Genomic DNA, 22749 nt, shown 5'->3' with positions numbered 1-22749 from the left:
CAGTTTTTGGTAAATTTTTCTAGACTTTTATTTTTATTAGTAATTAAAATACCACTAGATCTAGAGTTTAGCGACATAATTGTAGTTACATTAGATGTGACCTAGGGTTTAGCACGGTAATCAGCAAATGAGGCTTTTCTGTCTTTTGTAGTTTATTGTAAAGATCTATTTGAACATGATAGGATAGCCATAAGATGTATAGTTGTATTTAGACTATGGTAGTTTCGATTACGTAGACTTTACAAAATAGTGATGTAGGTAATAATTATAGATAATTAGGGATTTTATTAAGTATATGGGGGTTTAATTAGTTTAAATTGGTTAGTTTGCTTAGGAGCGATATTGATTGTAGTGAACTAAATGTATTATTAGCTGATCATCAGTTCCAGTAATTTTGTAAGAGTTTTGATAATCAGAAGTATAGGGTTCTGGTAATAATGTTTGACATATTTTTGGATATTTTCAAGTATGTCGATAAGCTATATTTTCAGATATATTATGGTGAAGGTCAGATTGGTTATGGTCGCAATGGTGTAGATCTCTCTGGATTTTAGCATGTCATGAAGGGACTTAGTAGAGACAATGAGAGGACAATAGTGGGCGTGTGCAAGTGGCTGATGCGCCATTTTCAACTGGATCCCCAGCACCATGAGCTTAAGCTGAGAGCTATGCATAGTCGTGCTACTGATGGGTACATCAGGGAGCTCATCCCGATTAATGCGACAGCTACTTGGAGGCAGTACATAGATATAGCTTCGTCTTGTGCTGCTAGCTGAGGCATAGCAGAAGGATCCAATAGAGATAAACATCGGGGAAGCATTAACAGGAACAAGTAAAGCAGTGGTGGATGAAGCAGCAAGGCAACTGTGAGGGACGAGAAGGACGTTGGGGATGTGCAGGCGATGCAACCGAGAGGTGTGGCCGATGAGGGGGAGCACATCTCTAGCATAATTGAAGAGATGGAGAAGGAGGATCAGGAGCTCGAGGAAGCTATTGCCGATGAGGATTCATCCAACGAGGAGGAAAGTGCTCCTGTTCATGCAAAGTGGAGGAATCGGAATTTTTCATAACTAATGGTCAGTGAGGGTCATCGGACACCATGGGAATATCATGAGAATGAGGTGTCCCATAGTGCTATGTACCCTAGTAAGGAGGTTCTTATTGATGTAGTGAAATACTAGTCGCTGTCTCTTTGGAGGCAGTTCAAGATTGTGAAGTCAAGAAAAAGGGAGTACGATGTCAAGTGTTTGGTGCCTGATTTTCCGTGGCAGGTGCACACATTCATGGGGAAGTGGGTTGACCACTGGGAGTGCTCAATAGTTAGGGAGCATAACTATCACATTGAGGAAATAGAGTTCTCCCACCGGAACCTGTCATCTGCTTTTGTTGATAATGTGATGTACGGAGAGATTGTGAACAGCCGAAAGTATGAGCCACGAACAATAAGTCATGCTATTGAGGAAAGGTTCCAGTACACAATAAGTTATGCTAAGGCACGGAGGGCAAAACAGAAGGCTATTGAGATAAGGTTTTGGACATACAAAGCATCATATGACAACTTACTACGTTAACTAGCCACAGTATGTGCGAGAAACCCTGGAAGTTGCTTTGACATCAAGCATTACCCCTCGAGTGATGCGAGAAACCCTGTCCCTCGAGTACTGCAACATGCTTTCTTTGCATTTGCAGCAACCATCAAGGTATTTAGGCACTATTGACCCATCATTTGCGTGGACAGAACGTTCCATTCAGGGATGTTGCAGGCTTTGCTACATATGCAATACGGCAGTGTTTGACGATGTGTAAGCAAAGTGGCCCGACTTGAAGAGCATGTGGTGCATGAGGCATATGGATGCAAACTTTTACAGACAATTCAAAATCAAGTAGTGATGAATCTTTTCAAGAAAATATGCAGCCAAAACCAGCAGAGAAAGTTTAACACACTATGGGAAAGGCTAGATGAACTAACCATGAAGCATTCAGCTTAGGTAGTAGATGCCAGAGATGAGCCGGTTGCTCTTGGACCCATCCCAACAGATACTCCCTAGATAGTAAGGAGGTCAGGGTCATCTGTTAAGAACTTCTCACAGTGGATACGAAATGAGCCAAGAGGGAAGTGGGCCTTGATGTACAACACTGGAGAGGCAAGGTATGGGATAATGACAGCTAATCTTGTTGAGGTTTATAACTGGGTTATACGGAGTATGAGGTCCCTCTCTCTTGTTGGAATTGTTGAAGGTATTATGCATGGAACTTGCAGATATTTCATTGATTGCTATGCAGCTGCTTCAAAGAAAATGGCAGATAATGTATGTTGTATGGATCGATACTATGTCACTACATGGAGAAGGCCACAAACAAGGCACATATGCACCGCTCAAATCAGGAGGGAATTGCCTAGTATAGGTTCACTATCTTGTGCCGGGATAAGAGTTGTAGGGGTGGAAGACATGAGCGCGATGTTCACGAGTGCATACTTAGGGATGGAACATGAAGTTGTTCATGCCAGAAGCCACAATTATTACACAGGTCATGCACACACATCATAGCTACATGTGGGGAGTCCAATATGCTACCCCAACAATATGTTTCCCACTACTTTATGAAGGATCAGATATTGAACACATGAAATCATGATCTTTATGGCTACAACATTGTTGATATGTTTACAAGTGAGCCAGGTCCCTCGCGAACGTATGGGCTAGACTTTGAGAAGATGAAGTGCACACCAGGACGTTGACAAACTCGGTGGATTCGGAATGATATGGATGAATCCAAGGCAGGTCCAAGGGTGCAGCGATGCAGCAAGTGTGATTAAACTGGTCACACGTACAAGAGATGTCCGAAAAATACACTTGGTATGTAGATGGGGTCATGATGGCCGTCAAGTGTGAATGTGTTTATCGTATCAGGATGTTCTATTTGTGAGGTTTTTGCCTAACCTATGTTCGGGGTAGTTGGACCTTACATTTGTATTTTATTTGGAGTTCCTATATGTTGTAATATGTTCGTGTAACTATGTGTATATGTAATATGTTCATATAACAGTGTGTAGCTATATGTTATACGATGTTCATGTAATTATGTGTATATGTATAGTACAAACTGTTTAATTTTGTTTTGACTGCAGATATGGCACACTCACCGACCCCCGAGCTTCTTGACCATGTAGTGGACAAGAAGCATCGTAGCTTCTTGCCTATCGTTCACCAGACTAAGTTATGAGTTTTGCGACCTCGTGGCCCCGGGGAGCTACTTACGATCGATGATCATTGGAAGCACTGGTATGTCGAGAGTTACCTACGTATAATCCTAATTCTTTATTTGAAGCATGTTCTAAATTTACTTAATATTCCAAATGATATAGATTGGCAGCAATTGGACTCCTACCAGTGTGTCGTTTGGTGGAGGCCTGAGTGATAGAGAATGAGGTAGTTGTGAGGCGATTCTGTTTCAACCAACCGCTGATCGCTGCACTGATCGACCGTTGGTGGCCTGAGACACACACTTTCTACCTCCCTATGGTGAGATGACTCCGACATTGCAGGACGTAGCCCACCTGTTAGACTTACCTTGCGCCAAAGCCGCCATTGGAGTCATCAACATGGATACAGACTGGATAAACGTCATGCTCACGCGGTTCAGCACTGTTCAATGGAAGGACGACACCCCCCCCCCCGGTGCGTTCCTGAGTTCATGTCGGATCCTCGTGGGCCCACAAAGAAGTGGATCCTCCTGTTCCAGGTACCTTGCAATTTACCTTCACATTTATTGTACGCTTTCCAAGACATTTTACTTGTCATAATTTACATTACTTCAAGCTTGCATACACCCACCCGGACGTCGATCCGTACTCAATCAGCACTTGGAGGCCTACCTACTTTGGTTGTTCGGCTGGGTTATGTTCACCAGCGGCCAAGGCCACTTGGTGTTGAGGACCCTTCTTCCATACATGAGGTGAATCACGTATGTGGATCCCAATGATGTCCCCCAATCTAGCTAGGCCTCCGCTATCCTAGCAACGATGTATCGGGCCTTGTGCGACATGTCCACGAAAAATGAGCCACTAGCCACATTTGCTGGGTGCCCACTCCTACTGCAGTTGTGGTCGTACAAGAGGTTCGCCATCGGCCTGCCCGTTGTGGATCAATCCTCGTACCCTGAGGAATGATACGGGGAACTCGAGTTGGACAGGCCCACTATGGGCTCGATGTGGTGTCATCGTCAGGTACGTATGAAACATAGCTATGCTTTACCTGTCTACTGTTTTTAGTCTACCTTAATACTATTTTTCTCCATAGCTACACTAGGCGCATGAGCAGGCCCGCAGCGCGTATGAGCTTTTTAGGGTGTAGTTTGATCGTCTACGTCCAGAGGACGTTGTCTAGACCCCCTACAGCCACTCGTAGCTACATGGTCGTGCGTCTTTCGGTCTTTCTCCTTTGTGCGGCCGCAATGAGGACTACTGGCTTACGAAGAAGCTATGTCGAGGAGTACTCACCCCACCGCGTGATGAGGTAGTTGGGACGCTTCCAAGCATTCCCCCTCCTCAACTTTCATACCGCTCAGCCCCACGTTCATAGGTAAGTAAACTTAAATATATAATCTATATCATTCATATCATTTATAGTCTATCTAACAAGGTTGACTGTCACACCCGGTTTTAACGGACAAAACCAGAAGTGGCTTATGTGTGCCCAAGATGTTTAACACACATAAGGATGTCAAAGGAAATAACATCATAAATACTTTTAAAAAATAACACTTAACTCTTATAGCAATTGACATATATTGTATTCTATGAAGATATCTGCAGTAGAACAGAAGCAATGGTGCCCAACAACATCGAAGGAAACTGACCGAGAGACACACGACTAGAACGTCACATCCTCGTTTTGACAATCTTCAATATCTTAACTCACTGAGCAGCAACACGCATCTCACATGGCATAGGAAAATAGCAAGGGTGAGCATATGTCACGTTCAGCAGGCGTATAGGAGAATAATGATATGCAAGCTTATATCAAGGACAAGCTGACTCAAGGATTTATTTGCGTAAATGTGAGTAAAGAAAATAATTCAAACTTAAAAGCATTAAGAAATTATTAAGTGCATGTAACCCAATTAATCCAACCATTAAACAACACCCAAGGTTAACCACCTTGCAAGTCATAACCATCCCGTACCACCAGTACCACCATACCAAAACCATTTCAACTAATCATGTGACGATCCAAGTCTCCCATAACCAAGGGTACGGCTGTTATAGTAGTTTTACACTCTGCAGAGGTTGTCCAACTTTACCCATGAGTCGTGATTTTCATGTTGCCTTGTTCGCAAAACGCTTAACACACTCCTATGGTGTGCCGTCAGGAGATCACTACATGACATTACCACTAACTAGAGCCTACTCTAGTATGCATCTGCCCACTATGTTTCACCACCAGGATTTACCAGAATACCCTTCCAACTCAGAAGCCCCCTTTTGTGCCTGACCCGACACATACTGGATAGAACTCTAACTAGTATGCCAAGCCTTACCCATATCAGCCTCGTGGTTTGTACGGTACTTACTTAGTTTACTTGAACAAAGACTAACCAACAAAGCATCACCAGGTATACACAACACCCAAACAACAGATCCATGATCATCATCATAAACACTTCTTTCCTCAAGGCCTAAGATTCGATGTTGCTATATCAATTTCATTATTATAGTTACATATATCTATTGATCATGTATATAACACTTCCCAACATTCCTGATAGCATGGTTAAGCAACTCTACCCATGACTCAACCATAACCTCTCTTAAAGCTTCAAGAAATGATAAGGGAGAACTAGGTAAACCCTAACATATGTGACTACCCATCAAATTGACAATGCATGCAATTTTATAAAACAAAATAGTTTAACTCATAGGAGCAATATGGTCAAGAAGTACACTTGCTTTTTACTCAAATGATGCTCAGTGTTGTCGAAACCTTGGTCTTGAAGTCCCTTGAACTGTTCTGGAACGTTATCGATTAATCGCGAGAACTACCGACAAATAACACAAAAGAAAACACTAAGAACATCATACCAAACATCATCAAAACACTTTAACAATACTATGGTTGGATAGGTTAAGATTTTAGAAGAATTTAGGCGTAAGAATTTCCTAAATCAGAGTTAGGATGAAAGAGAACGGGTTTTCGGAAGATAGATTAGGTTGAAAAGGAAAGGTTGGTTTACCAGAGTTATCTTCCTATGGAAAAGCTTTATTGCGCAATCATTGCATCAGGCTTGACAACATCATTGTGCAAGTTTTGGGAAGCATAGGGCTAACTAGACTTCGCTAACTAGGCTAAGAAGGATGATGTGATGCTGACTTGGCATGCCATGCAAGCGCCGACTTGGATTAAAGAAGGGGTACGCTGAGGTCTAGTCTTGACCACCCATGATGGATCAAATGGCCAGAGGTTGTGCTGCTGGGTTAAGGATACTACCGGTGACTCCACGTAGTGGTGGCGGCTCAGGTTTCGTTGGAGACGATGATCGGGCATGTGGCCACTAACATCAACGTTGGGCTTCGGTGATGTTTTAGCGAAACGAGGGAAGCATGGCGTAGAACATGGAAAGTCAAAGGCTAACTCAGTGGTGTGGTTTGTTTTGGAAGGGGTCATCTGAGGTACCGGCAAAACAATAGCGACTGCTATCAAATTCAACCGTGGTCGTGTCCAGATGCAGCGATGAAGATACATGTGTTCCCAGAGAATGGATATGAAATTTGAGAAGCTGTCTAAATAGAGGCATTTATATTTACTAGGAACACAATGTTATAGCACGGGGTTGGGCAAGTCATCCCCTAATTGGAAGAACGATCAGCGGAGATGAGATAGGTGATAGCTTCGGCATACTGCGGTTGGCAACCACGTTCTGATCGTCTTGCTCCACAACCATGAAGGACTCCTAGGGTCACGTATAAGACTTCATGGGACATTCCGTGACACAGATTGTTCATCCATATGGCTTTTGGGTTGACGAAGAACGCTAATGCAAACCCGGTGCGCGTGTAGAATGCGTTCATACACAAGACAGCGGGCATGGAGACCTTGATCCCGATGGTATAGCTGCCCTACCGGGTGAACTTTTTTGTGGGGTGGTTAAGGTATACCAGGGGCACACTCTGGTGAAAGCAAATGACAATCGGTGCACTGGTCGGCCAGAAACTCCAATGCCAATCGGCGATGGCGTAGTTGTCCGCGACGGTGAAGACTGTGGTGGAGCAGATCGGGCTTTGGCCAGAGCTAAGGTTTGGCTAGGGACTCAGTATAAAGGTAAAACAAGAGGAAGGGAGGCGAAGGAGGGGTCCTCACCTTGCTTCGACGATCAGGGAAGGAGGATTCACGGAGACGATGACGTAGCGCATCACAGGTGGCAGCAGCAGTGTTGGAATTTGGACTCACATTCCTGTTGTGTCGCTATAGATATGATCAAGTCCTCTTGGGACCATGTAGAAGACTTCATAGGACACATGGTGACATGGTCGACACATCCAAAACACCTCTGGATGGACGGGAACATGGAGGGCACCTCCGGTGCACATGTTGGACGCGTCCAGACATGGGGTAGCGGCACAAAAACATAGATGCCGACGGCGTTGATGCTCATTTGGACGATCTAATTGGTGAGATTGTGGAGGAAAACTAGGGTCATGTTTTGGTAAAAGGGCTCGATGATTGGAGCTCAAGTTCACCAGGAACGGTGATGCCAATCCACGGTCAAGCTGCTGGCAGTGAGAACGACGGTCGTGGTGGCACGGCGTTTGCAAAGGGGAGGCATGGCTGCAGTGTAAAGAAGGCTAAGGCACCTGAAGGCTTCTATATATAGGGAGGAAGGCGTGATGAAGAGTTAAGAACGGCCAGAGTCCATGTCCGGCACGACATAGAGTCGAGTTGGATTCCGAGTCGATTATGATTATCTTTCTCGTAGCCCTATATTCCAAGTATAATATCTCTACCGTCTGAACTTCAAATTGGACATTTTTGGACTCTAAATTATATTACTCAAAAATATCTACAACTTCGGTATACATTTGAACTTCTAAAAACACCATCTTGATTTCCAAAAATGTGTCACAAGATAAACTATTTGAACTTACAATTATCTGGGCAGCACTTATTTCGAGGGCCATAACTCCTAGCTCCATTATCCAAAAGGGGACTTCCATAGGCTCAAAATGAAGCACTCGACGAGACCTACAACTTTGGTATTGTCAATATTTGTATTTGAGACCATATTGAACTCAGAAATTAATGGGAAGATGAGGTTGTCCAGGACACCGCGAATTTTTGCATATTTCGTGGATCCTTTGTGTTGGGGCTTCTAAAAGACTTGTGTGCCGGCCAAGAGTTTGGGCATGGATAGAATTGGGTCTAAGGGCACTTTAGTCATATCTAGAATTTTGGAATAGAGACTTTTGCAGAGAAATTTGAACAGGATTTGAATTTGAATTCGGATTTGGATAGAATTTGAGGAAACAGAAAGATTGACTTTAGACAAGGATTTGGATAAGATTCAAATTGAACTAGAGAATGATCAGGTATGATCAATAATTGAATAGATGACGAATTCAAGAAGAATTCCAACCATTAAGATCCTTAGCTTATTCAGTATTGAGTTTAGTAAAAACCTTTTCAAAACATTTTCACTCAAAACACAAAAGAGAAAGAAAAAGAAAAAGAACTATAATGCATTTACCTGGCTCCTAACAAAACTCATCACGCAATGCATACAAAATAATAAGCTATATTGATTGATTGTTTATGAAAATTAGTTTTAAACCTATTCTGCTGGTGAAGGTATTCAATAATCTTGGAAAATTTTAAAAATATGCAAATTTTGAAAATTAGGGTGTTATATTGACCTGCAGGTATTAACGTAAGGGCCAACCAGGTGGCAACCTCTGGGCAGATCGCTTAGCACCATATATCTCGATGTGGGCCCATGCCATTGAGGATGTCATCGAGGAGCCTCGTCCTTTCACCAACCCGGCCTACGAGGAGTACCTGAGGTGGTACATCCCGTGTACACGTACACAGGTCACCTACACCCCAGATATTGTCCGGACGCACGTCGCTTCGACTACGGAGGCCTACCCAGGCTATTGGGGCAAGGACGCTGCTTTAGTGGTATGTTTAAGTAACTTATCATTTTTTGTTATCATATAATTCCATATGAACCACTATATACTAAAAAAACCCATTTCACATTTGTTTCAATAGTACGAGATCATACATGATGTCCATAGGGACACGGCTGGAGCCATGGGATGCCTCAAGCAAGGGATGCAGCTTAGTGTGGTGGATGTAGTGGGTTTTCGATAAGACCACGCATGCCCTAAATCTTACCTCATGTCGATCCACCACATAAATCGCTGGTGACCCTTCCAGGTCCAGTGGGGTCAACACAGAGTCGTCCAGAAGGTCTGATGTGCAACGTCCTCCACTGGACCGGCATACACACCGCCACCTGGACCTGGACCACGACCTCTAAGACCGGTAACAATAGGTACACCTTATTCATATGTACATCGGTTAGAGATATTCTTTTCTTGCCAATGCATTTATTTTAAAAAATATGTTAGGTGCACCTATACACTTAACGGCGCTGACACCTACACCTTGGCCAACACCAACACCTTCACCATTTGCAGGCCTCTCAGGTAAGGGGCGCCAATATACTACCGTATTCAATTTATTCAATAATATATCTAATATAATCATCCATCTGCAGGTTACTACGGTAATGAAGCCGGGAAGTCTGCATCTGCACCTCCACCATCCACACCTTGGCCGTCTACAGCCAGCCCTACGTACCATACAGGTACAACATTGTATTTTTGCTAATACATGCATGGACGCCAGTGACAACATTGCATTCATCGTACCCGAGTCAGGACGATGAGCATGGGTCAGACCTAGCGTATGACATCATCAGGGACTTCTTTGGTGCTCCACTACCAACACAGGAGACCTAGGTGGAGGCCTCGACACCCGCGATCGCTACAAAGCCTACCAGACAGATTGTTCCACCGGATAACCTGACCTGCTCTAGGGGCCACATGAGGGCAAACCAGCAGCAGCAGCGACGGGACCATGATGGTGGGAACACCCTTCGGCAGCGGGGGAAACACTAGTAGGATTTTGTGTTGGCTTTTGTAACTTAGATGTTTGTTTCATGATGCATCTTCGATTCGCAAACTAGTCATCTGCTCTATTTTCCTATCTCCCTCCGATGCTATGCCTTCGTCAGCTACATGACGAAGAGCATGTATGACACGTCTAGTCCTATATATTCATACATGTCTACTTTCTATGTATTACATATTCAGACATTGCTACTTTCTATGTCATTAATGCATTTCTTAATACCATGTGATCGCACGCTACTAGCTTTTCAGAGTGGCTTCACCTCTTGCTACCACCTTTGCAGGGAGGTGCGACACCTCGCTGACACATTTTTAGAGCGATGTGATGCATGCTACCACCTTTTCAGAGCGATGTGATCGCACGTTGCCAACTACTCAGAGTCCAGTGACCGCTCGCTGCAGGAAGGCATCCAATGCATGTATTGTCATAACATCTCTCTTTTCCAAAACACCACTACCATAGTGTCTTATATTAACATACTATGTTGTTTTTCCTTACTGGTGCACGATCGAAAATAGGCTTTAGAACATTGTCAACCATTACACATCGTACAAGTACAATTCTTTCCAACATGCAAAAAGCATTAATTCTACGGTACATATGGAAACCGTTATGTGATAGGAAAATCCCATATACACCTGTGTACATAATGGGATTCGCACATTTAGAGAATGAAAAACAGTACATGTCAAATACCAAATCAAATCCTCGGCCGACCGCTAGAACACATCGATATTACTCTCAGTTGTTCCTCCGACCCGCCATGCGAGGTGGGATATAGCATCTTTTGACGTTCCTGGCTCTCTCTTGACACAATTGTTCATGTAGTTCCTCGATGATGACGTGCAGGTGACGGATGTATTCTTGAATGTGTGGTTCTATCTATGAGTCAATCTAGTACTAGAAACCACAATCATCTGTTTGGAAAAAGTGATAGATGAGATAAGTAAATGGTTTGATACAATCGCAAAGAAAGTGAGTATTATTTGTTTGTACTCTGAAATGTAGATAGCGAAAAAATCGATGGCCTGCATCACTGAAATGCTCATAAACTTGGAATACATCATCATCTTCATGTCGATATGGTGGCCAAAATGAGCAAGGAAGAGCATTGTGGTTTTCATAAAAATCTCTATCATAGACGTCTAAATGGGGGTGTGGAGGTGGTGGATCCATGGGGGCATCGAGAGGATGAGGATACACAATTGTCTCGTTTCAATTCGAGATCAGGGGATGTGTGAGTAGAGAATCAATTGAGTTTTGTTTATATATAAGAAGTCCATGCGGTAGTGGATACATGTGGTAGCATTGAAAAGTCTACTCGCTAGACTACACCAGCCTATTATGAAAAGCAATGAAAAGTCTATTCGTTTGAGTGCACCGGCCTATTAGTGGTACCATTGCAAAATTGTGCGACAGGATTCCCTGAGACCCACCCTAACATCGCAATAAATCTCCCTTGAACATAGTGAATAGTTTATGGTAGTATTCCCTCATTGTGCATATAAGGGTAACACATCTATGGCTACTTCATCTCCAACACATTCCAACACAATCCCTTCCATGGCTACCGAGTCCGGGTCCGGGTCCGGGTCCAACAAGGGTAAGTGCAAGATGGGCCCTTACGAGCTATGGCATGACATTCTTGATAGACTCAAGCGTGAGGAAGAGGAGCGAAAGAGAAGTGAAGACCCAGAGCAGAAGAAGAGGAAGATCGAGCTGCATATAGAAGCGCACGAGGCACGTATGCCACGGTGCAACTGTGGTAAACCAGCACGCTAGAAACCATTCCTGTTTGCCATGGTTGCTTGGTACCAATGTGGGGTAAGTTTGCAAGACATCCTACTATGCTACGAATTTTATCTAATTCACCTGCTTCCTTCCAACATTACGACAAGCTCGGGTGCAAGTACGAATGATACGCGAACGAAGAAGACTACGGGAACATCAACTACGGCAACGATGAGGTAGAGACAATGAGGCGCGCAGATATTGAACGGTCGAAGATTAGTCTATAGGAGTTCAACGAAAAGTGATGAGATAAGTACCTCACTACATAAGGTAATATGCAGGTTCCCCCGCGATGCGTGTGCGGCCTACCGGTTGTGCTAGGGCCTGTAGCACATGGACTGGTATAAGGGTATGTATGCTGCAAGCCCTACCCCTATGGATGTAACTTTCAAAAGATCTGCTGGGAATATTTGGATGAGAAGTCTTCATCTTTTTCACCCACCCTTTCATAAGGCATACTTCATTTAGCAATGAAGTACCACATGCTATTATAACTTGCCATAGATTTTGTACAAATAGGGTACGAGTCGATGTATATTGTCTTATGTACTGTAGTCACATACGGACAATGAATACTTACGATGATCCTTATATGTGATGTATTTTACTTTCATCGATAAAATGATCCGGGTTTATCATTTTACCAATACATTTATAGGATTACATGTCTTTCATATAACTCAATATTAAACTTCTACAGAATAAAATAATAACACCAAACAATAACTTCCATATAAAATCTCTACCAAATATCAATATCATAATTTTTCCAAGACTATTTAGACCCGAGAGATCCGTCAATGATGATGTTGGTGGTCGACTGCGCAACGAGCTAAAAGGCTACCTGCTTTCTCTAAGGATCAGAATAGCTATTTCCAAACTGTAACCTGCAAGCGTCTAGAGCATAACGGAGGACTATTTGCAGCTCAGAGTTGGAAAAGCTCATATATGCTACGGCATACCGCACTCCATCCTTGGAGTAAAAGCATCGGAAATACAATAGTGTGCCTACCTCAAGTTTTCATCTGAGAGTGCTTTGCCCTGTTTGGTGCACACAAGCCCTTGACAAATACAATAATTGGACATGTATACAAGAACACATGTAGCAAATATATTAAGTTGTTAGGACCTACACTACCAAGTGCACAGAATCCGACCAGATAAGCTAGCTTATAAATGGTGGGCCGGCAGTAATACTGTTGTCCGTGAAGTGTGTTCTGACTATCAGATAGCCGCCACACCGCAAAACATTCAACATTATCCACTTTCACCAGGTTCTAAGATGGAGAAAGACTGTTTGACAATGAATGCTTTATAAATGATCATCATAAACAAATGCTCTGATTCTCAGCGCACGAAAAGATTTATTGCATCTTCAATACGAAATGAGAAAACTGAAACATGCGCAGCTAGTCATAGAAAAGAAAACAAATACTATATATCAACTCTTACTATAGCATATCTCGCTTGTCTATGTAATTCAGATATCTCGACATACAAAGCCAGAATGTTTCTGGAATCTTGTAACTGGAATGGCTTGCGAGGGCCAAAAATACATCAAGCACAAAATTTTGTGATTCGGGCTTCAGCAAGGTACGGATTAACATGGCAGACCAAGCATCTGGAGCCAAATTGATAGCCTGACGGAACGATTGGACACCATTCACCAGCCTCCTGATCATCTTACTTCTCTGCATGTCAAAAGAAACCTTCAACATTACTATTTGTGATGCTGCTGCAGTGCTGCACAGATTCTGTGTAACCCATGAAGATCAGAGAATCATCATTGTTTTTTGCTTTGATGAAACAGGTGAACTGTAATAATACTCTAATTGCATGTAAAACAAGAATGTTTGCGATGCTCTTGTACACGTTTGAGTAACCAGGCTGCTTAAGAAATTGATGGTTCCAAAAAAATGTAATGCAGATGCTGCAGTGAATGAATTTTAAAAAAACTAGACCAACCTAGGAGGAACTAGGTGGCTTTTTATTAAGAAATAGGCACCCAAATTCACGTCGTAAAGGACTTGACTTGGGTAGTCTATGCGTACATCTACACCCTCAAAGAATTTCATGAAGTGCAAACTTAAAGAAGCAACCAAACAATATGCCCAGACTGGTCATAGATTGTATCTCTCAGTGTTATATCATCTGCACCATGTCTAAAGTAGATATCGTTTTGAGTTTCAAGGCAACATTTTCCACCAAGTGCCCCTGATGATGACTTGTCCGTACTTGTACTTGGTAGTGGTGTGCAATTCATAGAGGAAAACTATATCAAAGTATTAACTTCCTCCTTGTTCTATGTGCACGAGTAAAACAAGTAATTCAAACCGGAAGAGTAATGAACAGTTAAAAAGAGTTGAGACAGGAAGCTCTCCTTTTTCCCAAAACTATGAAATTGTGGCGAAGAAAGTAATCTGGTGAGCCACAATTATAGCAGCTTATAGTCCCACAGTTTAGTTTTCAAGTGCCTGTAGTTGGGCATGGATAAATAGAAAGCATGCCTCGAAGAGAAAGATAAACACAAACTATTGTATGTACTCAGCTATATTACAAATACATTTGTTTCAATAGCCCAATCAAATTGTCCTTTCAATTTGGCAAATAGAGTATTTTCACACATGCCCAGTAATCTTATGACTATGAACACTACACCACAAAAGTTAGGTTTGTTGGTTGTAACTGCCACATAATATGCACAGTGGTTAAAAACTTCCAATAAATCAATTAATTAGTTGACCGTCATGCAAATCTCAAATGAGTACATTTTTTGTTCGAAGAACTACATAGGAGACAATTACATTATTGTCAAGCCAGCAAAAATTTAATGTACAACACTCGTTAATGGAAGGGGAGTATTTATAAACACCAACTAACCTCTGGATTTAGCTCCCCCGTCTTTCCCTCCTTGTCAAATATATATGGAAATGTTGCTTCTTGTAGGAACGCGTCTGAAGCTTTAACAATGTCCTGGACAAGGAAAACACGTACCCTCCATCCTTTCCTCGATAAAATGAAGTGAAAAAGGTCTTCTGTAGCTGCAACGACAGAATGCATATCAAATGATCTCCACCTAGAACTTCCACTGGCATTCTCACCAAAGCCATCTCCAGATCTGTTTGAAGATTCTGAGGACTGTTCAGATATAGCTGCAATCTGAACGCTGAATTATATTAGTACACAACCAGTAATTAACAAAAACTGAATAACACAGGATCAAACAGATATCTGCCAAGGGCCCAAGTTTGTTAGGCATTGACACAAAAAGCAACATTAGGATTCAGGATACCGGGACCGCTGGCCAGCCCAAAACAGGATGTGGGCCGAGACCTGTTTTCAGAAAAAATTACCTGGTTTTAAATATTTTATATTTCTTTTGAATTGTAAGATAGTGTCTGGGTTTTTTTGTTGGGGGGTAATCATCTGAACCACAATTACTAGACCTGGTCACTTCGACACGTTTTTTCCCTGAGCAGCACTGCTATCATGAGTTCATAACACTTTAAATATTGCCCTTGAAGAGGGCTACCACAAACTAGTCTAGTACTTCCTCCGGTCACAAATACTTGACGTTTTGGACAAGATGGTCAAACCTTTGAAACTTTGACTATCAATAACTTCTAAAATATTTAGTTTGGAAATATAAAAGTCACATGTGTAGATTTGTCTTGAAAAATACTTTCATAACCTCATAAATTTATTGGATTTTATAAATATATTCTAATAGAAAATGGTGGTCAAAGGTATACATTGAAGACCATGTCATGTCCAAAACGTCAAGTACCTTTGTACTTGAGAGAGTAATCATTTTCATGAAGGAAAGAAGATAGAGCAATGAAACCATTGTCAAGCATAAACATGAGGAATTTATCTCATAATATTTTGAATAATGCATTAGAAACAATTTCAGCATGCAAAATAAGAAACAGGGACCAAAATGAAAAGAATTCAGAACTTCATAATTCATACCAGCCGCTCCAGCCGATTCCATCTGATAGATCCATCATCGCGTATCAGAAGCTCCCTCAATATTTTCCTCATATCGGGGCTGGGGTCCGCAAGGAGCCTCCCAATGACAAATGGGTATGCACTCTCAATAACTTTAAAATCAGGATCCAGCGCTTTTGCAGTCCCTTCTAGAGAACCCAGTGCTCTTATCACGAGTGCATAATCAGGAGGAAGAGAGAAATTAAACTCATACATGACATCGTACAGATGGTTCATTACACCCTTTAAGATAAGGAAAGAATGGACTTAGAAAGGATACTAACTCATCCAGATTAGACAAATACGAATAGAGGTAGGCACATGAGAGCAGAAACCATACCACATAATATAACAAATTAAGTAATAATAATGATTTAGTGTACGAGATATGTAATAGAGATCCAAATCAACCGACTGTGTAAATGTCAGATCGCAGAACTGTAGTGGACTAATTAACTTCAGAATGCTGAATCCTTATTGAGAAGGGTACAGAAAAAGAGAAGAAAATGGGCATTGATATATTAAGTCTTTAAAGACCTAAGCTAACTAGAATTTACATATTCAGATGTCTATACTCTTATGACAGAAACCAGAACACTATCCTTCCGAATATAAAGCTTGATGGTCTCCGTCATTAAAGTGTCAACTTGAAGCATGTTTGATAGTTTACTCAAGGTTTCACAACAATAATGTAGTAGTGCCTGTATTTAAGTGTGAACTTGAAACAGATTTGATGGTTTACTAAAGGTTTCACAAGAATAATGTAGTCATACCTGTATTAACAACAGTTTTGGGCTACTCACATTCAAATATTAACTACAGTTAACATGTCAGAGTTTACAGACTATGATGATGCACCTTAGGATAACAATCATTTTAGCACATGTTCTGAAAATAAAAATATTTACTAACCTGAAAGTCATTTGATTGCCTCCTGATATCACCAAAGGAAACCCTCAATGCATCAGCAACTCCATGGAGGTCTGTTCCCTCAGGGATGAATCCTAGTGAATGGAAGTCGTTCGCCAACCCCAAGGAGTCACGATTAACATAATGTACAAGCTGAAACAAGTAAAGTCAGTTCACTGGAAATCCAGTTCCCACTGGAAGAAAGCAGCACCCATGCGACAGAGACGATAAACCCAAAAAAGTTGAAGTTTCTATGCAACTTGTTTCGGGAAAAAAAAATTGTTTGAATATACTTATCTGTATATGGTAACAGACATGATTCATTTGTATAAATTCATACATCTAAAAGTTATCCAACAAAGCTCACATGCTTTGCATGTGTAAGTACAGGCCTACAGGTATGATGTTTAATAAGACTGAAACCTTCAGTTCTAACTATACTATGTTAGAAATGGAACTAGTTCATTTTTTTCACTGGTTCATATCTCAAAATCTGGTTTATATATGGTAAATTCCAAAAGTTGTGAACGTTTTAAGATCCTTCAGCAAACTATTTCTAGCTATGCTTCCGGTTTCAATTTCTGCAAGATGTGATCTAGAATAAGAAATAAGGCCACCCATGTTAAACCATTTCTGAAATTAATCAGTGGACTATTCTCAGAGCCTCTGACATTGCTAGGATGACTTTAGTGCACTCAGGGAACCTTACCAATATAGCTTAAATATCGTTAAACTAAAAATACCAAAATGGAGAACAGATGTAGGTGCGCATCTAAGTTTCAAATTTTCTAGTTTTGCCATAATAAGAGTGAAAAGTTGATACTCTTTATAAGATTACATAAGTGAATATAGAACAAGTTTAGTTAGACACACCATTTGTATAAGCCCAACACGGTAGTGCCTTGGTATATCTCCCATCATCCCAAAGTCAAAATAAGCTAAAGAGCCACCCTCAGTTGCAACCAGGTTGCCGGGATGGGGGTCTGCATGGAAAAAGCCTTCTTCGAGAAGTTGCCTCAATGAGCAATAGAGGCCCTGTGAAATTTGTATGGGAATGTTAGCAAACAAAGGGAATAAAATGATAAGCCATAGCCAAGCAAGCAACCAACAAGCATGTAGGCTGGGACATATGCTGAAACAGTGAAACACCCTACAAATGTTCCCACTTTGGATCCGAACCAAATGAGTTGTATATTTATAAAGTACAGAGCAAATGTTAATTACAAGATTATGGCAATGGCCTACAAATTTCAATTAAAATAACACAGAGAGAGAAGCAAATCATTGAAGACAAACTAGATTGTCCAAATGTTGCTTTCCAATTTACAGTTAAGCAACACTGTAACAATACCTCATCAATCATCCTTTTTCTGTTCAGGTTGGCTTTGCTGATGCGTTCAGCATCGGTTAGCTTAATTCCATCAATCCATTCCAGCGTTAATATAGATTTACGTGTATAATTCCAGTAGACTTTAGGGGCCTTGATAGCGACTTCAGAATTATCCTCACCTGAACCTGAAAGAAAATATTACACCAGTAAGAATAGTCGGCATGTATCAGGTCCATCATATATAATGCGTGAGAGGAACATGGATAGTGAATAGTGAGACCATGTCTGAAGGATCAATTTAGAGAACATAGTGACTACTAGGACTTGAATAAAAGAAGACTTTGAAACTCACCATGAGTATAAAGTGTAGCAAATCTTTCCGCATTTTTTCCTTCTAAAATATAGTCAATCTCATCAAACATGTGCCTAACCTGTTGAACCAATAGTAAAACTATAATGCAACATATTTGGCAGAATCCTACAATTTGGCAGAATCATAAAAAAAATTACAGTAGACCATGGCGACTGCAAACTACTCATTGGAAAAAGACTACGGTAACTTGCATGATGGTCAGATATTTCCCTTGGTTCATCTTCAGGAAACAAGTACGTTCGAAAGCTAATCCACAAAGTATCACAACAAACAATAACTGACACGTAAAACACTATAATCACAATAGTTCAGACTTCAGAGCGTTAAGTTACCAGATGGGACCACAAGTTGCCAGGAACACCCAAGAGCAACATGCTACTTTTAAGAATATTATAAACATAGAACAGTCCTAAAACTTCTATATTTATTAAAACGTATGTACTAAGCATAAAATCTAAAGACAATCTATCATGCATAAATGTGCACATAGGAAAGAGCCAAAATGAACTTTATGCATCTCATGTTGCAGGGTGGATAGGAGCCAAGGCTATACAATAGCATCTGGTGAAAAATCAATAGGCACAACAATTATATTAATCAGCAAACCGTAGCACATGTAAGCAAACTAAAAGGGCAAAAGTCAAATCGAGTAGCATGAAGAAATCAACAAGTCTAATTTAGGAAGAAGTAGAAGCTCACAATCTCATTAACTGCTACCAATAGATCTTTGCGAGCCTTAGCAAATCGTTTTAATTGTCCTCCGATCATGTGGAACAAAAGCGCATCTAGAGTCAGCAAGGGCGCCATTCCAGGCCTCTGAACTTTTACTGCAACAAGCTCTCCAGAGTGTAGATGAGCTGCATGACTTGAAGTATCAAAAGAATGCATTTCAACTTGGAGAACTCAGGTCTGAAATGTATGCTTAAGGTAAGCAAAATAACAATCAGGTATGAACAAGGATGATCACCAGGTAATAGCACAAGCTGTATCAGATATGTCTAACCTTTGTACACTTGCCCCAGAGATGCTGCTGCAACTGGCTCTGGGCTAATATCAGCAAATAGATCAGAAATACGAGAACCCAATTGAGACTCGATGGTCCTGAGTGCAATGCGAGTAGGAAACGGTGGTATTTGATCCTGAAAAGAAAATGGTTATCAAAAACGTTGAAATGCGATCGACGATAAAGCTACTAATATAATTTTCTCAGATTCCCGATTTTGAATTGGTCATTACTATCACTGGTTGCCAAAGGTCCCAATCTGGGCCCCGGGTCTCCAACATTGAGCTATTATCCTTTTAGGACCTAAACATTAATGTGGCCTACTTTGATGCCCCAACTTTAGGATCCTTAATAACTAATCCATCCCTCTTTCCTCACATCCTCATAATCCTAAAAGCTTGGCATAAACTGGAGAAGGGATGTTTTTAGAACTCAAAAAGGTATTGGTTTTTCATCAATTAAGTAAAACTATACAATGCACAAGAAGCACTACCTGCAGCTTCGCAAGCTCCTGACAGTACGCACTGGGCAATATATCAGGTCGCGTGCTCAATGCCTGTCCAAGCTGCAAGGTCCAAAAAGATACAGCAAATCAACATGTTATGAATTTTCAGCAGTGGTAATGGGGAAGGATTACATCTTAGACAAGAGTATTCAATAAAGTATTGCAGTTCAGAAACAAGATATGGACACAACACATCCAGATGCAGTCCACACAACCATCACCATAATTGATTCCATATGAAGCTTAAAAGGTTGATATTACTAAATCATAATGGTAATTGCAGTGATTATGACAGTCATAATGAATTTCATGTTTATTATTTTTTTCCTCGTTAACAAGGAGATATTAATCATACTGAAAAGGTAACCAGCAAAAGCATACTATAAAAATTGCTGTTACAAATAGAGATTTATGTCATTCTTAAGGCATTGGCCGGCCTACCTTGATGTAAAAAGGACCCAAGCGTATCAAGGTCTCTCGGAACTGAAATAAGGAAAATGGCAATCAGACACATGAGGCGCAGTTCCTCCACCAATAGCAGATGAGAAAACTACCTTCTCAGCCCTTTTATGCATGTCATCGAGCAATAAATGCCAAATAGTGAGCTTCACAACATGAAAAGAGATAGTAGCTGCCCTGTACAGCGCAAGGAACGGACCAAATCCACGGTCAGCAAAGAGCATACGTGAACTTGACCCCAGGATTCTTCCAAACTGGCTTTCCAGCAACTCCTTTCTGATCTTTGCATATTCTGACGATGGTCTCTCTCCGTGCACACTTGTGAATGCACTTGAGTAGCTACAAAATAGAAAATAGACCTTGTAACCATAACATCTCTTGCCAAACAACACAAACTATTCAACCAGCTGTCCCAGAGAAACCTTTTGTGGATTTCACTTGAACTAAACTATTTACCCTTCAAGTGAAAAAACATTTATTCAGTATCATTCATGAGTTAACTATGTATTCTAGAAATATATTTCAGTCCCCCATGGAGAATTTTCAAAAGGTTAAGATAGGGTCAGGGAGAAGGGATTTGTTCCGAAGTGATGACTGAGCGCAATAGTGTCATTTTGGAGATCTGCAGGAAACCTTGTACACTGTACTTTCAATCCAAAAACCTTTTACGCTATCGCAGTTAACCACAATTGAAGGATAAGCAGATGGTATAATTGTGCAGGCAGCGAATCGAACCGTAGCAAGTTCTACATACGGATGCAAAATGCAAGTACATTCATTGAAATCCCATATCCTCCAAAACTTTTGGGCACCAAACAAGGCGCCGGTACGGCCCCTACATTCCTTCTACGAGAGCACGAAGCCACGAATCATGCAGGGACGGACCATGCGGATGCGAACTCGGGTAAAACGGATTCGCGGCCTAGGAATTATACGATGTAGTGACGGTGGCTGTGAAACAGGCACGGTATTAACGGGTCATTACCTCCTCACCAGTGGCGAGGCGGGCAGAGCAGGAGCGGGCGCCGCGGCTTGGACGGCGCGGGGGAGGAGGTGGGGGAGGCCGCGGCGGTCGGCGCAGCGAGCGAGGAGGAGGAGCCGCGAGGTGGGGCCCGCCATGGCCGGGATCTCATCAGCTCCGCCGCCCGCACCGGGAGGAGGAAACGTGCGGTGGGGTTTAGGGGAGGAGAGAGAGAGAGATGCGCTCCTTGTAAGCGGGGAGGGTGAGAAAGAGAGGGAGCGTCGGAGAGAGGAGGCAGGAGGCGGCGCCGCGTGGCCGGGCCCGAGTGCGCGTTGGCGGTCATGCGGGAGCGTCCCGTTTCCACCCACCTCCCCACAATTTGCGAAGTCAGCCCGTGAAAGACATCAGAGCACCTCCCGTTAGCAAGCAGGGTTCAAAAAACCGTCGGTAACCGCTCAAAAATCGCGGTTACCGACCTTCCCGGTCCGGTCCGATTTCAAAAACCGCTCGGTAACCGAAATTTGAATTCAAAAAATTCGAAAAAATAAAAAAATTTAAAAAAAATCAAAAAAAATATTAAAAAAAACTAGACACAATTCTAAGAACTTCTGTGAAAAAAAATTTCAAAAATAATGTCGTTTGCATCATATTCTATAGGGAGAAAGTTTGAAAAAAATGAAAAAAATTGAAGCGTGCGGCTCAATTATTAACTCACGTTAAGGAAAAGTGTAACATGCAAACACATATTTTTCTTGTATAAAACGTATTTTAAGAGAACCTTTAAAATTGATTTCACTTTATTTAGAGTTTTATTAAATTCTCTATGATTTTTACAAAGTTCACAAGCATAAAGTGAATATGTTAAGAAAAATCACTGTAATTAATTTTTTCATGTCTACTATTATTTTTTCTATGTAAATCATAATATAAATAAGCTAATGAAAGTGGTTTCACTAATTTTTAAGGTGTGATGGGTCAGTTATGAATTAATCTAGTCGCAACACATTTACACAATCATGCATGTTACAATAACTAATTCATGAGTTCATATATTTTTAAAAGATATAGGATCATGTAAGAAGACTAACAAAATTAGTTTCATGATTTTTGGATTAGCAAAGAGTAAACTATGCATTTACCTTGGTTTAACAAATAAAATTTCTCACAGAAAATTTTGAACTTTTTTATGAGTATAAATACTTTTATCATGTAGATCATGTTACAAGGAATCCAAC

General features: G+C 41.3%; 1 protein-coding gene across 1 annotated transcript; it reads right to left on the bottom strand.

Annotated features, from left to right (window-relative positions):
• Window positions 1–13303: 13303 nt before the first annotated feature.
• LOC133892785 (uncharacterized) lies at window positions 13304–21795 on the bottom strand. Its single transcript, XM_062333733.1, has 13 exons — window positions 21539–21795; window positions 20649–20892; window positions 20536–20577; window positions 20083–20154; window positions 19590–19725; window positions 19286–19443; window positions 18566–18644; window positions 18235–18398; window positions 17757–17918; window positions 16887–17036; window positions 15957–16217; window positions 14865–15143; window positions 13304–13675 (listed from the first exon to the last, which is right to left on the bottom strand). Exons 1-13 carry the CDS (start codon window positions 21670–21672, stop codon window positions 13436–13438), a joined length of 2121 nt encoding a protein of 706 aa, XP_062189717.1. The 5' UTR covers window positions 21673–21795; the 3' UTR covers window positions 13304–13435.
• Window positions 21796–22749: the final 954 nt, after the last annotated feature.

The sequence above is a fragment of the Phragmites australis genome, chromosome 15 (genome assembly GCF_958298935.1).
Source record: "Phragmites australis chromosome 15, lpPhrAust1.1, whole genome shotgun sequence".
Taxonomy (NCBI): domain Eukaryota; kingdom Viridiplantae; phylum Streptophyta; class Magnoliopsida; order Poales; family Poaceae; genus Phragmites; species Phragmites australis.
The sequence above is the reverse complement of the archived record's forward strand: the minus strand, read 5'-3'. Positions and strand labels throughout refer to the sequence as shown.

What these genes read in the sequence shown, in the direction of transcription:
- LOC133892785 (XM_062333733.1), bottom strand. Translation starts at nt 21,672, where the DNA reads ATGGCGGGCCCCACCTCGCGGCTCCTCCTCCTCGCTCGCTGCGCCGAC. An exon ending in TGCATAAAAGGGCTGAGAAG is followed by an intron (nt 20,578 to 20,648) that starts GTAGTTTTCTCA and finishes TCCTTATTTCAG; the next exon opens with TTCCGAGAGACCTTGATACG. An exon ending in GGCAATCAAATGACTTTCAG is followed by an intron (nt 16,218 to 16,886) that starts GTTAGTAAATAT and finishes CTTATCTTAAAG; the next exon opens with GGTGTAATGAACCATCTGTA.